Source organism: Mytilus edulis, chromosome 3, assembly GCF_963676685.1.
Source record: "Mytilus edulis chromosome 3, xbMytEdul2.2, whole genome shotgun sequence".
Classification (NCBI taxonomy): domain Eukaryota; kingdom Metazoa; phylum Mollusca; class Bivalvia; order Mytilida; family Mytilidae; genus Mytilus; species Mytilus edulis.
In genome coordinates, this window is record NC_092346.1 from 13,706,820 (window position 1) to 13,724,198 (window position 17,379).

The window sequence follows — 17,379 nt, forward strand, 5'->3', positions numbered from 1 at the left end:
CATACTTTTAATTTCTATGTTCAGTGGACCATGAAAATGGTGTCAAAAGTAAAATTTTGTTTTAAAATAAGAAAGATCATATCATAAGGAACATGTGTACTAAGTTTCAAGTTGATTGGACTTCAGCTTCATCAAAAACTACCTTGACCAAAAACTTTAACCTGAAACTGACACTTTTAATTTCTATGTTCAGTGGACCATGAAAATGGTGTGAAAAGTCTAATTTTGTTTTACAATAAGAAAGATCATATCATAAGGAACATGTGTACTAAGTTTCAAGTTGATAGGACTTCAGCTTCATCAAAAACTACCGTGACCAAAAACTTTAACCTGAAGTGGGACGAACGGACGGACAGACGCACAGACGAACGGAGGCACAGACCTGAAAACATAATGCCCCTCTACTATCGTAGGTGGGGCATAAAAATTATGATAAGTTTAAAATAAAGGTGGACAGCACCAGATGAAAAGACAATAATCATGCTACCAATGCCACCAAACTATAGATAGAGAAACAAGGAAAAGATCAAAATCATGAACCCAGTTGACAGGTTCTCATACCTGTCAACCTGTGACGATGAAAATGCAGGTCATAACGCTTACAAACTTTTTCGAGCTGAATTTCAGTATTTATGGTACATTTTCTTATAATGTATATCAAAGATACCAAAACATCAATGCATGTTCACTTGGTTAAGTCATTTCAAATCTTATTTATTATTATTTCATTGCACTTTTAAAGATTTTTATAAATTTATGTTCTTTACTTTTTGTCATCATCTAAAATTTATTTTTTAAATGTAATTTTTAAATGATACTTCTGGCTATGTAGCTTTTAAACATACCATAGAGGTATTACATCTATGAACATTCATCTCTTAGTTGACAAGGAAATTAGACTTTGATAAAATATAGTAATACATTTAAAGGAAGTATAAATGTAAAAAATAATTTTAAACTTTTTTTTAAAATATTGTATAAAGGTATAAAAATAATGAAAAGTTATTTTTCAATATGTATTTGAATTTTATATTTTTATGATTTAATCTTTTTCACCCATAAAACGTAAATATAAGGAATAATTTTGAATGGTGACAAATAAGGGGAAGTAACTCTAGTTCAAATATGTTTGTAAACCAGTAGTGCAATTTATTTACGACCTAAAGCTAAGGTAATTGGTGTTAATTAACAGTGTGTTTGACACCAAAGCTGTCAAGTAAAGCCATGCACTTAATGGGTCACTTAATTTGACAGTTTACATAGCTAGATGAACTGCCTGTTCATGGAAGAATTACGAATTTGCCGGTATTTCAAAGGAATATTACTTATGAAAATCAATCTCAAGGCTAAGAAATATGGGTGAAATCGGGTCATTTTCGGAATTCCCGGGTTATTTCAATGACCCGGCAGGTGTACCGGGTGATCCCTTTCTGTTATTTATAAACAGTCTGTTTCAATTTTAACTAGGCACTACCAGTAGCAAGTTAATAAAAAATACATTTCAGGAAGATTTTAAGACAAATAATAAAAGAGAAAAAAAATCACTCGACCAATTGTCAATAAATTTAAAGAGTTACTAAATCACAGAGTAGTACACAACCTACAGATATTTCTACCACTTTTATGCCTGGTAGATAGATTGACTTACAATGGGGAATGTTAAATATTAATATCCTGATTTTGCATCTAATTCAAACATCAAAATAACATACCAACAGGATGGTCAACTGAGATTTTTCATTTTAAATTATTATTTTTTCTTATTAAAATCAATGTATCATTCTTACTAAGCACACTGCTGAGTTTAATAATTTTACCCTTGCAAAGTATTTTCTAACACGGGATTCATTTTTTTTTTAATTATCATGATTAAAATGAGGTGTGTTTCTTCAATGAGTCAGCATGATACAAATAACCAAAAGTTAAATTTCCTTTGCCCGTATCCATCTCCATAGATAGGTTTTCATGATGTAAAGCCTCATTAGAAGTCCAGAATCTGTACATCAAATTAGATAATGTTGTTGATAAGCCAAACAGTGTCCTACAATAGAAAAATATTTAACAAATTAAATTCAATAAAAGAACTACTGTATACCTCTACAATAATATGGAATATCAAAGCTTTCTTTGTAAAAATAAAATGTTTAGTTCTTCATTCATGATTTAAAATCACATGTTGAATACATATCTATGAACTCTTTGAATAATCTAAATACTTGCGATAGTCTATAATTTCCTCTCAATATTCACACTACAATCTATAAACTACCTAAGGGGCAGGTCTTAATCAATTAATTAAAAAAGTGGGGTCATCATTCATTTACACTCACAATCTGCCTTCGAAAGAAGAATACTTTTTGGTGCATGCACTTTTTTCCTGTTGAACTAATGGGAGAAATAGAGGTAATATCAAAATAAATAAAGAAGTAAATTACAAAAATCGCTCAAATTTTTACAATAGTTTAGTTTGAGAACAGCTTATTTGAAAATAAAAATAAAAAATATAGGTCACCGATTTTAATGCCAAAAAATAGCATTTCTGCACCAAAGGGAGATAATTTGGAGCTTTTTCAATGATATATACATTTTAAAAAGTCATCTAGGGCAAAAACGAATTGATTTGTTTTAATGATTTTAGTACCATATGATAAAGTAACAACTTCTCCCTTTATTAAGAGTATCACCATGGGTTTTGGTGTAAAGCACATTTAAGACACTGTACTCTGCAAAGGCGGATTTAGAGGGTTTTTCAGGGGGCCCAGTCCCCCCTTTTAAAAACTAGAGGCTCTAAAGAGCCTGTGTCGCTCACCTTGGTCTATGTGCATATTAAACAAAGGACACAAATGGATTCATGACAAAATTGTATTTTGGTGATGGTGATGTGTTTGAAGTTCTTACTTTACTGAACGATTTTGCTTCTTACAATTATATCTATCATGAACTTTGCCCATTAGTAACAGAGAACTATATTTGGTAAAAATTTACATAAATTTACCAAATTAATGAAAATTGTTAAAAATTGACTATAAAGGGCAATAACTCCTTAAGGGGTCAATTGACCATTTAGGTCATGTTGACTTATTTGTAGATCTTACTTTGCTGAACATTATTGCTGTTTACAGTTTATCGCTATCTATAATAGTATTCAAGATAACCAAAAACGGCAAAATTTCTTTAAAAATTACCAATTGGAGGGCAGCAACCCAACAACCAGTTGTCCAATTCATCTGAAAAATTCAGGGCAGATAGATATTGACTTGATTAACAATTTAACTTCTTGTCAGATTTGCTCTAGATGCTTTGGTTTCATAGTTATAAGCAAAAAACTGCATTTTACCCCTATGTTCTATTTTTAGCCGTGGCGGCCATCTTGGTTGAATGGCCAGGTCATCGGACACATTTTTCAAACTAGATACCCCAAAGATGATTGTGGCCTAGTAGTTTCAGTGGAGATTTTGTAAAAGATTACTTAGATTTATGAAAAATGGTTAAAGATTGACTATAAAGGGCAATAACTCCTAAAGGGGTCAACTGACCATTTTGGTCATGTTGACTTATTTGTAGATCTTACTTTGCTGAACATTATTGCTGTTTACAATTTATCTCTATCTATAATAATATTCAAGATAATAACCAAAAACAGCAAAATTTCCTCAAAATTACCAATTCAGGGGCAGCAACCCAACAACCGATTGACCGATTCATCTGAAAATTTCAGGGCAGATAGTTCTTGACCTGATAAACATTTTTATCCCATGTCAGATTTCCTCAAAATGCTTTGGTTTTTGAGTTATAAGCCAAAAACTGCATTTTACCCCTATGTTCTATTTTTACAGTGGCGGCCATCTTGGTTGGTTGACCAGGTCACGCCACACATTTTTTTTTAAACTAGATACCCCAAAGATGATTGTGGCCAAGTTTGGATTAATTTGGCCAAGTAGTTTCAGAGGAGAAGATTTTTGTAAAAGATTACTTTAATTTACGAAAAATGGTTAAAAATTGACTATAAAGGGCAATAACTCCTAAACGGGTCAACTGACCATTTTGGTCATGTTGACTTATTTGTAGATCTTACTTTGCTGAACATTATTGCTGTTTACAGTTTATCTCTATCTATAATAATATTCAAGATAATAACCAAAAACAGCAAAATTTCCTCAAAATTACCAATTCAGGGGCAGCAACCCAACAACCGATTGACCGATTCATCTGAAAATTTTAGAGCAGATAGATCTTGACCTGATAAACATTTTTATCCCATGTCAGATTTCCTCAAAATGCTTTGGTTTTTGAGTTATAAGCCAAAAACTGCATTTTACCCCTTTGTTCTATTTTTAGCCGTGGCGGCCATCTTGGTTGGTTGACCAGGTCACACCACACATTTTTTAAACAAAATACCCCAAAGATGATTGTGGCCAAGTTTGGATTAATTTGGCCAAGTAGTTTCAGAGGAGAAGATTTTTGTAAAAGATTACTTTAATTAACGAAAAATGGTTAAAAATTGACTATAAAGGGCAATAACTCCTAAACGGGTCAACTGACCATTTTGGTCATGTTGACTTATTTGTAGATCTTACTTTGCTGAACATTATTGCTGTTTACAGTTTATCTCTAACTATAATAATATTCAAGATAATAATCAAAAACAGCAAAATTTCTTCAAAATTACCAATTCAGGGGCAGCAACCCAACAACCGATTGACCGATTCATCTGAAAATTTCAGGGCAGATAGATCTTGACCTGATAAACATTTTTACCCCATGTCAGATTTGCTCTAAATGCTTTGGTTTTTGAGTTATAAGCCAAAAACTGCATTTTACCCCTATGTTCTATTTTTAGCCGTGGCGGCCATCTTGGTTGGTTGACCGGGTCACGCCACACATTTTTTAAACTAGATACCCCAATGATGATTGTGGCCAAGTTTGGTTTGATTTGGCCCAGTAGTTTCAGAGGAGAAGATTTTTGTAAAAGTTAACGACGACGGACGACGACGACGACGACGGACGACGGACGACGGACGACAACGGACGACGGACGCCAAGTGATGAGAAAAGCTAACTTGGCCCTTCGGGCCAGGTGAGCTAAAAATGGTTAAAAATTCGACTATAAAGGGCAATAACTCATATAGGGGTCAACTGACCATTTCGGTCATGTTGACTTATATGTAAATCTTACTTTGCTGAACATTATTGCAGTTTACAGTTTATCTCTATCTTTAATAGTATTCAAGATAATAACCAAAAACAGCAAAATTTCCTTAAAATTACCAATTCAGGGGCAGCAACCCAACAAGGGGTTGTCCCATTCATCTGAAAATTTCAGGGCAGATAGATCTTGACCTGATAAACAATTGTACCCCATGTCAGATTTGCTCTAAATGCTTTGGTTTTTGAGTTATAAGCCAAAAACTGCATTTTACCCCTATGGTCTATTTTTAGCCATGGCGGCCATCTTGGTTGGTTGGCCGGGTCAAGCCACACATTTTTTAAACTACATACCCCAATGATGATTGTGGCCAAGTTTGGATTAATTTGGCCCAGTAGTTTCAGAGGAGAAGATTTTTGTAAAAGTTAACGACGACGGACGCAGGACGACGACGGACGACGGACGACGGACGCAAAGTGATGGGAAAAGCTCACTTGGCCCTTCGGGCCAGGTGAGCTAAAAAGGGGTCATTATATAGGGTATCACTGAAGCATGACTGGAGTGGGCACCCTCTTAAGGCAGTCAGTGGGCCCTCCCTTATGAAAGTTTCTGCATCTGCCACTGCAATGTACTGGTATAGATTTAATATGAACATTTAGAATAGTAAATAAAACCAGGACAGGTTCAAACCGAAAGATTTTGAATGCAGACAAAAATGTGCACCTTTTCATCAGTATGACTTTATCAGATGACAATTCGGTTACTAAAAAAATCTAGACTAAAATAAGTTGTCGGTACTTCAATTCAGTGACAGACATTCAATGTTGCTGATCTGTTCTAGTAACTGTGATTCTGAAAGAGGATTTGGCGATTCAGAATACCATTTTGAGACTTTTTCAAGTTGCACTTTTAAACTAATCATTTTGCATATACAAAACGTCTTTGTTATGAGGAACCTCAATATTAATCTGATCAAAAATAAATCTAAAGGTATAATTCTGTTCAGTTTTCATAAAATATAGGATATTTTCCAATTGAATGCTATTGTCACTGAGAAAGGGACAGCATGGAGAAAAATCAATACACAACACACATGGAGAATTTACTATGTGTATTTACCTTACTGAGAAGTTTCTTCTTTCCTTTTTGAACCACCTATATTTAGTCTTCTGTTCTTTCTAACCTTTTCTTCAGCAAATTTTGCTTGCTTTATATTGTCTTCTTTTGTTTCCTTTATTTTCTTGGCACGCATCATCATGTACATGTGACCCAATTCTTTACTGTAACATATACAAATTATGTGATCTTTTGTTAATTGTGTAAATTAGTATAAGTAGCATGTAGCATTTCCAGAAATATTAAATAGTTGATCATACATTAGTTCTTCAAAAAATGTTATCTTCCATCTTTTCTTTTTATGTTGACGTTTGCTTGTGTTGTATTTTAGTATTTCTGTTTATTTTCCTCTTACAGTTGATGTGTTTCTCTTAATTTTTGGTTAATCAATTTAAGACTATTGAACAGCGGTATACTACAGCTGCCTTTATTAGACCACTGGCGGTCTTTTTGTTGCTTGATTCATTAGTTTGCTGTCTCATTGACATATATCTCCCACATATATTTTACCTAATACAATAATTTCTGTGTTTACAGTATTGATATCATGCTAAAAAGGCTTCAAAAGTTCTAATTTACCAAAACAAAGACAAAAAAATACTGATAACAGTGTAACAGTGTTCTAGGATTCCCATTACCCGTTACCCGGGGTAAGTGGATTAGGACAACGGGTAAGTCATTTTTTAGCCTTTGTCACCCGGTGGTAAGTCAATTTTCAAGTTCGGGGAAGCCGAAAAACTCTTGAAATTTCCCGGTCCTCTTCAATTTTCCCATATCTGCTTTTTATTTTTATTAAATCATGAGAAAAAACTTTGATAAAAGATCGAAGATTTTGTCGATGTCTATCGGCGCTTTTATTCAAGCACTCGTTTACTAGGTGTAATCAAGGGCAAAAGAGACCACATTCTTCTCCTATCATTCTAAAAGTCGGTCACGGTGTCGGTAAAATCGGGAAATCCGGATTGATAACTGGTGCTTAAATCGGGACATAAACGATTTTTTTTCTTGTCATCGGAGGAAAATAGACTTACAGTTGCATTTATTATAGCTCTTAATAAATGACATAGTAATAACTATAACATATTTGTCAAATTTAGTAAGAAATCGTTTTTTTTAAATTTTGTACAAAATTCAATCGTATCCGAATCCAGCTTTGTTCAGTAAATTAACTTTTAGATGTGGGTAAGTAATTTTTTTATTGATCTTACCCGTGGTAAGTCAAGGTGCCAAAAAAATCCTAGAACACTGGATAATACTGTAAATTCAGAAAATATTACATAGAGAATAATACATGGCAAAATCCGTATCATACACCGTATCATCCCGAGATACCAATATCAGCCAGAGGGCCTTTAGACCCGAGGGATGATATTGGTCGAGGGTGATACGGCGTGTGATACAGATTTTGCCATGTATTATTCTGTTTATCAGATATTTTTTAAAACCAAATTAAAATTGTAAAAAAATGCATTTGTGCAGAAACAAACTTCACGAAAATTATGACCAAATAAACAATAAAACTTCAGATATTTCTACATCTTAGTGTACTATTTTATATAAAAATTGCTTGTCAAGTTACTGGGTTATAATTATTTGGAAAAAAATCAATTTCAGTTGAAATGATAGGACGTTTTTTTTTTTTTTTTATAGAAATCATTTTTTCCCCTAAGCCTGAAAATGCAGCAACTGGACGTCATAGGTCAAACGTTGACGTCATTCTAATTATGATGTCACGCCAGGAATGTGATATGGGGTATGTGATACAGGCCTAGGGTAGGTGATACAGACTGGAAAAAAGAACCTTTATTAGATATACAAAATTGCTGTATTTTGTAATAAATATATGATAAATGCCTTTATTAATGCAATTCTTAAAGAATCTACAAAAATGTGAGTTTTATTATTGAGATTTTAGGAAAAGATTTATACATATCTGGGTATCACATATCAGAAAGAGAGTTTTTAAAATTGTGATACTTAAAATGTCCCATTATTCTCATAAATAAAACTGCACATCAATTTCTGTATTTACAGTATTGAATTCTATGGTACTTTAACACTGCTGTATTCTGTCTAATTTTATAATTACATGAGGGCTATTCATGGAGGTTTGAAGGCAGTGTGTTTCAGCACATGCTACCAAAACAATTGTAATTGACAGTGGAAGTGCATAAAATTGTGAAAAGATGCTCTGATATCTTTTTCTGATTTATTATTTATATAAAGTGCCTTCCCCCTTTTCTGGAATAGCCCAGATCCTTCAATTATTCTGATTCACTTAGGTTGATAACACTTACTCTTGTTGGTCCTTATAATGATTCATGAATGCTTCTTTTTCATGACTCATGGCCTTTTGACTTGGATGTACATATCTCTGTTGTGGTGGAATTTCAGAAAACTTCCTTTTCGTCATCTCAGAACTTAAAAGAAAAAAGAAAATTCAATAAATTATTAATTTGATTAAAAATATCATTGATAATTCTTTTTTTGCTGAATTCTGATATGAATGTATTGTACTCTTGGGAACTACTTCTAGATCAAAGATTGTATAGATTTTCATGCAACATTGTTTGTCATTTTTATGTCCCCACTGTAGGCAAAGGGAGCATTAAGTGTTAGCCTTAACAGTCTGTCCCATTTTCGTCTTTTTCAACTTGGGCATGTGCAGGGGCATTCTTGTCCTTATGCACAGTCTTTATTCAATCAATGTGTTTCAAGCTCATTATTTTCTGTGTTTTGTGCAAATTAGTTAAAAACAAGAATGTGTCCAAAGTACACAGATGCCCCACTCGCACTATTATTTTTCATGTTCAATCGACCCTGAAATTGAGTAAACAAGAATGTGTCCACAGTACACGGATGCCCCACTCGCACTATCATTTTCTATGTTTAAAGGACTGTGAAATTGGAATAAATTCTCTAATTTGGCATTAAAATTAGAATGATCTTATCAAAGGGAACATGTATACTAAGTTTCAAGTTGATTGGACTTCTACTTTATCAAAAACTACCTTGACCAAAAACTTTAACCTGAAATATGCACTATCATTTTCTATGTTCAGTGAAGCGTAAAATTGGGGTCAAAACTCTAATTTGGCATTAAAATTAGAAAGATCATATCATAGGGCACATGTATACTAAGTTTCAAGTTGATTGGACTTCAACTTCATCAAAAACTACCTTGACCAAAAACTTTAACCTGAAATTTGCACTATCATTTTCTATGTTCAGTGAACCGTAAAATTGGGGTCAAAACTCTAATTTGGCATTTAAATTAGAAAGATCATATCATAGGGCACATGTATACTAAGTTTCAAGTTGATTGGACTTCAACTTCATCAAAAACTACCTTGACCAAAAACTTTAACCTGAAATTTGCACTATCATTTTCTATGTTCAGTGAACCGTAAAATTGGGGTCAAAACTCTAATTTGGCATTTAAATTAGAAAGATCATATCATACGGTACATGTATACTAAGTTTCAAGTTGATTGGACTTCAACTTCATCAAAAACTACCTTGACCAAAAACTTTAACCTGAAGCGGGACAGACGGACGGACGGACGGACAGGCGTACGAACGGACGCACAGACCAGAAAACATAATGCCCCTCTACTATCGTAGGTGGGGCATAAAAATTTGTAAGGGTTCCACGGAACCCAGTGTCTTGCCTACTTTTGCTGTTAATCGCAGACTCAACAAAAATGAGGAAAGACATCAATAAAAATGTCCCTCTGGATACTGTCTTTTGATTGAAAGAAGCTTCCAAGTTTGGTCAAAAAATCCAGGATAGTTTATGAATATAATAAATGTTTTATAAACTTTAACTGCAGACTGTATGTAATGTTAACTGGAAGAAAAACTAAGTCCATTTATAAGTAAAATACGGAAAAAGTGATTTTTTTTTTACAAAATTTACTTCTGAATAATATCTAAGTCCATTTATAAGTAAAATACGGAAAAGTGGAAATTTATTTTTACAAAATTTTCTTCTTGACACTATCTTATGATCATAAACAAGCTTCTGTCCAAGTTTGGTACAAATCAAGGATAGTTTATGAAAGTTATTAAAATTTTAAAAACTTAAAACCACAGAGTGAATGTAATGTTTCCTCGCAGAAAAACGAAGTCCATTTATAAGTAAAATACGGAAAAAATGGAATTTTATTTTTACAAAATTTTCTTCTGGATACTTTCTTATGATCATAAACAAGCTTCTGTCTAAGTTTGGTAGAAATTCAGTATAGTTTAAGAAAGTAATTAAAATTTCAAAAACTTTAACCACAGATTGAATATTTGTGGACGCCGCCGACGATGGAATGTAGGATCGCTTAGTCTCGCTTTTTCAACTAAAGTCGAAGGCTCGACAAAAACCTTATTTAACATTAAAATTGGGAAGATCTTACCATAGGGAACATGTGAACTAAGTTTCAATTGATTGGAATTTAGCTTTATCAAAAACTACCTTGACCAAAAACTTTAACCTGAAGCGGAACAGACAGACGAAGACCAGAAAACATAATGCCCATCTACTATCATAGGTGGGGCATAAAAGCACAATGTGTAACCTATATCTTATTTTCGTTTATTATAAAATTTCTATTTTATTTCTTGTTATATGGCTGGACATATTCCTCTTTTTTGTATTATAAAACAGTAAACCAGCTACAGTAAGCTCACACTTTTTTAAAAGCAGGGGTATAATTAGTATCTTATGAATAATAATAAATCAACAGTAATTGCTCTCACTGCATCACCTTGTCTGCATTTACCTTTTCACTAAAAAGTCTTTATTTCTTAACTAAAACTATGAACTTACTACACAACAAAGAGGGCAAAAACTGCTGCACATATATAAAATGCCACAATATATTTCCCAACACTTCTATCTATCTTAGGTCCAGCAGCAGAGCGGGATTCTTTCTCCATCTCTTCCACTTGCTTTATAAAATCAGCTTTATCAATCTTCACATTAAAATGTCTCTCAAAGTTTTGATGTTGAAGATCATGTTCATCTTCAAGAGATCTGTTTCTGTAAAAAATTTAATTAAAAATGATCAAAAGATCACCATGTACTGAAAGCTGATTATATAATTATATAATTATCAAACATGTTGGAGAAAGTTGGTTTTTCTACTGGTGAGCATCACCAAAGGTGGATATCACTAAATATTACCAGATTTAACATTTACGGGTTAGAGCTACTCTATTAAAATGCATGTGGGAGGGTAGGAAGTTTAATTATTGAATGTGGGTCATGGGTCTTTTTCAGTATGGTCTATCAGTATACCCATTATGCAAAATCATCTATAAAAAATATTTCTAGGTTGTAGGGATATTCTGAAAGTCTCTTCCTACCCTCCAAAATACATTTTAATGGAATAGCCCTTACAGAACCCACAAGGAGATAGAGTCAAAACATCACTTTAGCTGGTGTGGAGTGACTCACTGTGAATCAGGATGATTGTAGGTGATTTGTGTTGATAATCCAACAGGTCTAAGATTCTATAATATACGTTCTGATGAATATGCATAGACATATAAAAAGGAATCACAATCCAGCAGCTTTCTTGATTTGATTCGTGAAGAAAAGGTGAGTTGAACATGCATGTATGCTTTCATGCAGGTGGTTTTGATAAATTTTTCAACTTTTCACAGATTATATCTGTTGCTTTTAACTTGCATTATAGATGTTGTTTTTATATGAAAGGGTGGGGTGGGGTATGTTTGAATTTACTTGGTCATACCTTGTCTTATGTCGATGGTATATGAAAGCCATGTTAAGGTCTTTGTCATATTGTTCTCGTGAATCTTCTTTGAGCAGTGTACCGTATGCATCTTTTAATTCAACAAACTTGTCGTGTGTTTTTGGATCATCTTGATTCACATCAGGATGTAGCTAAAAAATAAAATAGTGAAAAGATTTAAAACTCATCAAACAATCAGCTTGGTTTCAATATTGACTGTTAAAGTACTGTTTCAATGAGAAATTAACAATTCTCTGTAAACAAGATAAACATTGGTTCTCACTGAAAGGTCTTTGAATATCTTTTGTTATGCAAAAAGTTGAATCTTCTTATTTAACGGTAAACTAATTTTATGTTCCAAAGAAGGTTAACCTCATAATTGATGGAACTATTGATTTTTTTTTTTAGGTTAAATATAAAAAAGAAGATGTGGTGTGATTGCCAATGAGACAACTATCCATAAAAGACCAAAATGACACAGACATTAACAACTATAGGTCACCATACGGCCTTCAACAATGAGCAAAGCCCATACTGCATAGTCAGCACTTACAATGACTTATTATAGTATATTTAGTGGCAGACAATTTTACTGGACAAAGGAAGCCAAAGTGACCTGAGAAGTATCATGACCTTTAGAATGAAAGACTACCAATCCAAATCAATTAGGATTGGAGTAAAACACACCTACTATGTGTATCAGAAGTTATCAGAACTATTTACACCACTAAGCCATCGAGGCAACCCTGATTTTATGAGCTACTGTCTTCTTTGGCAGTTCATAGTTCTAGGTAGTTCTACAGTTCCAAATAAAATTAAATGGACAAGTAGGCAGAGTAAACTATGTCTCATCCCCTGTTAGCACACAACAGTGTTACGCCAGCTAATTCTCCTTGTGATCACATGATCAGAAAATCCTAAACTTGAAAAGCATTGAATTTACCAGTATATCATATTACCTCTAAGGACCTCTTCTTATATGCCTTTTTAATCTCATCTTTCGAAGCATCTGGTTTCACTCCAAGAATTTCATAATGGGTTAAGTGCCTTTAAGAAGAAATTTATAAGTAACTAGAGTTGTTATCTTCACAAGTAAAAAAAAAATAGCCATGATAATAAATTTTAAAAAGATTGTTTAATAGAAGTTGTTTCACTTTAAATCATACATTCTTCAAATTAAGCCTGAAGTTTTTTGTTTAACTCAATTGTCATCAGTACAAGAAAATTTAAGAGCGTATTAATTTATCCATTGAATTTAAAATAAAGTAAAATCCTAAATAATTGCTTCAAAATCACTTAAAAGCATTAGGATAGTTTGGTAGCTTTAGTGTAAAAATATCATTTGAAATTTGATTTTTTTTTAACCACAAATACATAGTTTACTACTTAAATGTACTGTACATGTAAAACAAAAAATAAGAATGTAATAAGCTCAAACTCTTCAATGTTCCATATGTTTCAATGTTAATGTTTGGCATGTTGGGGAAAAATAAACATAATTTGGTATAAATTTTTGTAAATGTTCACTGTCATGAGTTGACAGTACAATTAACATGGGTTTTTTATCTTGTTTTTGGTCTCTAGCATGTCTTGTGGACAGGTGGAAGGTTGTCTCATTGACAAGCATATCAAATCTCCTTATTCATATATATGTGTCTATTACATTTTTGTAATTAATTTTAAGTTTTCAAGTTGATGTGACTATAACAATGATAACACCCACTTATACATGTATCATTATGATCATAGGGGGTTACAATAAATTACCTGACTGACTGCAAAGACCAGATTGTTAGCTTCAAGCACTTCCCAAGAGTGAAACATTTGAGCATTATTCACCTGAAATGCAAAGCAAAAATTAAACTACAAAAAAAACACAAGCCATGGAAGACATCTCGAAGACAATTTCGTAAGTCTTACTAATTTATATTTTTTTGTAAAATTAAGATAATTGCAGGCATGCTTAGTCATGTGAGTAGAGATTGTAAATTCAGAATAATATTATGGTGTAATTATCTTTAACTAGATATCATTGAGATGGGAGCCATCTCTGTGGGCCCCGCTGTGAATAATATGCATTAAAAAATTGTATCTTTACCATAGGACATGGGTTTGTCAACTGAAATCAAAGTTTTTGACCTTGACCTTTGACCTAGGAAGTTGTACATAAATTATGACATACACTCTGATATTGGTTTATATAAATTTCAGGTATAAACTTTAAAATGATAACGGTTCTCAAGATATAGAGCGGACACAATCTTTACCATAGGACATGGGGTTGTCAACTGAAACCAAAGTTTTTGACCTTGAACTTTGCCCTAGGCAGTCGTTCATAAATTATGACACACCCTCTGCTGTTGGTTCATATACATGCACAAGTCAAGTATAAACTTTGAAATCATAACGGTTCTCAAGATATAGAGCGGACACGATATTCACCACAGGACACAGGGTTGTCAACTGAAACCAAAGTTTTTTTTACCTTGACCTTTGACCTAGGAAGTTGTACATACATCATGACACACCCTCTGGTGGTGGTTAATAAACATGTAAAGTATAAAGTATGAAATCATAATGGTTCTCTAGATATGGAGCGGACACAAAGTTAAAGTGTTACGGACGGACAGACTGATCACTATAGGGCGGGGCCCTAACAAGCATGATAAGGGTTCTTGATTATCAGATTCGGTCTTGCATTCCAGAATAGAGACAATAACAATCTAAACCAAGGAGTAAACAAAGACTCACAAAACCAAAGGACATTAACATCAACAGTTATAAATTATAACATACCTGTCAACCTGTGACGATGAAAATGCAGGTCATGACCAGCATTGAAGAATGAACAGGTCATAACGCGTACGAACTTTTTCGAGCTGAATTTCAGTAATTAGGGGACATTTTTTTTATAATTTAAATAAATGTTTGCCTAACACGTTCACTTTATTAATCATTATTTCATTGCACTTTGAAAAGCTTTTGATAACTTTGTGACACTTTCTCCTCTTCTTTGGTTAATGTTATTACTGACATTTCTACATTGTTCTATAAGTATAGTATTTCACCCTCAAGTTGTGACTGGCTTTTTTTTTAAATTATTTTTAGAAAGTTGTGACTGACTATCATTTGACTATTCAGTCTTTGCTCATATTGTCTTCTTAATCAGAGTATAGTAAAATAAAATTAAACAGTTAAAGGCATGAAAGGAAGTACAGATGAAAAAAATAATTTTCAACTTTATTATTTTTATAATTGTATTAAGGTACAGTACAGCCTGTGACAACAGTATGAATTAAATTAAAAGTTATATTTCAATATGTATTTGAATTCTATTTGTAGTAGATTTGATCTTTTTACCCCAAAAAACGTAAATATAAGGAACAATTTTGAATGGTGACAAAAAAGGAGAAGTAACTCAGTTGAAAAATGTTTGTAAAACGTGACAACAGTGAAATTTATTTACCACCTAAAGCTAAGGTAATTGGTGTTAATTAACAGTGTGTTTGACACCAAAAGCTGTCAAGTGAAGCAATGCACTTGATGGGTCACTTTATTTGACAAATTACACAGGTAGCTGAACTTCTGTTGATGGAAGAATTACGAATTTGCTGGTATTTCAAAGAAAAATCACTTATGAAATCATTCTCTAGGCTTAGAAATCCAGGTGAAAACGGCTCATTTTCGGAATTCCCGGGTTATTCAGTGACCGGGCGGGTGTCCTGAGTGATCACTCAGAGTTGTGAAAATCTTGGGTCACACCCGCAAAATACGGGTCGGTTGACAGGTATGTAATAATTAAGAAACAACACAAACTCCACTAAAAACAGGGAGTGAAATCAGGTGCTACGGAAGGGTAAGCATTTCCTGCATGGTGTATACGGCACCTGTCGTGTTATTTCTTTGTTCAGTTCGGAGAAAAGGAAAGATAAAATGTATTGGTACTTATATATAACAGTCATCTGAAATCCTACTATATACATGTATACTATAGACACACCAAAAAAAACAATAAATTTTAATAATAAAATTGTTGTTTGACAGAATTTTAAAGAATTAGCATGATTATAATGTTTTTTTAAAAGGAGGCATATTTTTTTTACAGAGGTTGAAGTGGTAAATTAGTATAGTAGTACAAGAAATCCTGTGCATGTTTCAAAGCACTTCAATGACAAATTATTATGCTATGTTTTAATGATGTTTTCTGGTATTTTTTAGTTATTCTGATATGGTCCAACTTCATACCCACAGCCAGGGGGGTTCGAACCCCCCCCCCCCCTTTTTGCAAACAAATATTGACTGTTAAAGTCAATGTTCTATTCGAATTGTGACTGTTAAAGTCGAGTGTTTGAGGCCAAATAACCCCCTTTAGGAAATTCCTGGCTACGAGCCTGAACTTATCCTTACTGTGAAGGAGTCTATAATTTGGGAACTTTGGCAAGTCATGATAAGGATGTGTTGACAAATCATGATAAAATTTTAACCAAATATGATATAAAACTGAAAGGTAGCTGAAAATTTCTGTTTGAGGGCTGACAGAAATGTGCATTCTGATCCTCTTGGTCAAGGTTGTCTCTCTGTCAAATTGTTCGTCATTGGGAGAAAAAGAAAGATATCATGTATAATGAATTTGGTACTTATACATAACAGTTAACTGAAGTCCTACACATCAAGTTGATGATCAACACTGTAAGCTTGTAATTAAAGTTCATGAGTGTAATGCATAGGAGATAGACGTTCAGAAACGGAAGTTATAGGACCAGAGTATTTTAAATCACATTACTTTTTAACCAGATGTTCAAGTCATGATATTGTAGTTAAACCCAAACCCAGCCTAACTATTGTTTTGTCCTCTGCAGGGATATGTTACGAAACCGCAGCGACCAAACTTCGGCTGTCGTAAAACAAGAATGAAAGTGTTATAAACCAAAAAGTTTGAAACAATATAAGTAACAACGTACCCGTTTACCCTGAAGTAATGAAGGGCTAAATATAGCACACTTATTCGGAACCCTCATTCACGTCATGGTTGGAATTCCGGGATTTCCCTTAGTTGAAACAGTTATTTAAAAATAGTGGACCGCATAGTTTAATTGTTCTGAGTTAACTTTTAACATGCTTGACAAATATGCCACCACAAAGACTCATTTCCATGCCTAGACCAAACACGACCACATAAAAATTCATTCCACTTGCATTTTTGTCCATCTGATAAGTTAAGCCTTTTTCAACTAATTTTTAGAGTTCAGCACTTGCCTAAACGCACATCAATAGCTGCAACTTTACTATTATTAGGGCGTATTCCTATAGAGGGAGAAATTCATAAGAAAATTCTGAAAACATTTGGAAATATAATTAGAAATGATAAGT

The 17,379-nt window shown here is 33.3% G+C and overlaps 1 protein-coding gene across 1 annotated transcript; it reads right to left on the minus strand.

Annotated features, from left to right (window-relative positions):
* Positions 1-1,741: 1,741 nt before the first annotated feature.
* LOC139515844 (uncharacterized) lies at positions 1,742-16,908 on the minus strand. The gene is made up of 8 exons (XM_071305571.1): positions 16,793-16,908; positions 13,777-13,848; positions 12,969-13,056; positions 12,010-12,161; positions 11,082-11,294; positions 8,560-8,682; positions 6,266-6,426; positions 1,742-2,041 (listed from the first exon to the last, which is right to left on the minus strand). The coding sequence occupies exons 2-7, from the start codon at positions 13,839-13,841 to the stop codon at positions 6,267-6,269; spliced, it is 801 nt and encodes a 266-aa protein (XP_071161672.1). The 5' UTR covers positions 13,842-13,848; positions 16,793-16,908; the 3' UTR covers positions 1,742-2,041; position 6,266.
* Positions 16,909-17,379: the final 471 nt, after the last annotated feature.

Bases quoted from the DNA above. Each gene is read 5' to 3' on its own strand.
- LOC139515844 (XM_071305571.1), bottom strand. From the start codon at position 13,841: ATGCTCAAATGTTTCACTCTTGGGAAGTGCTTGAAGCTAACAATCTGG. The intron at 13,057-13,776 runs GTAATTTATTGT...TTCTTCTTAAAG, and splicing joins TGGTCTTTGCAGTCAGTCAG to GCACTTAACCCATTATGAAA. The intron at 12,162-12,968 runs GTAATATGATAT...TTTATTTTTTAG, and splicing joins ATAAGAAGAGGTCCTTAGAG to CTACATCCTGATGTGAATCA.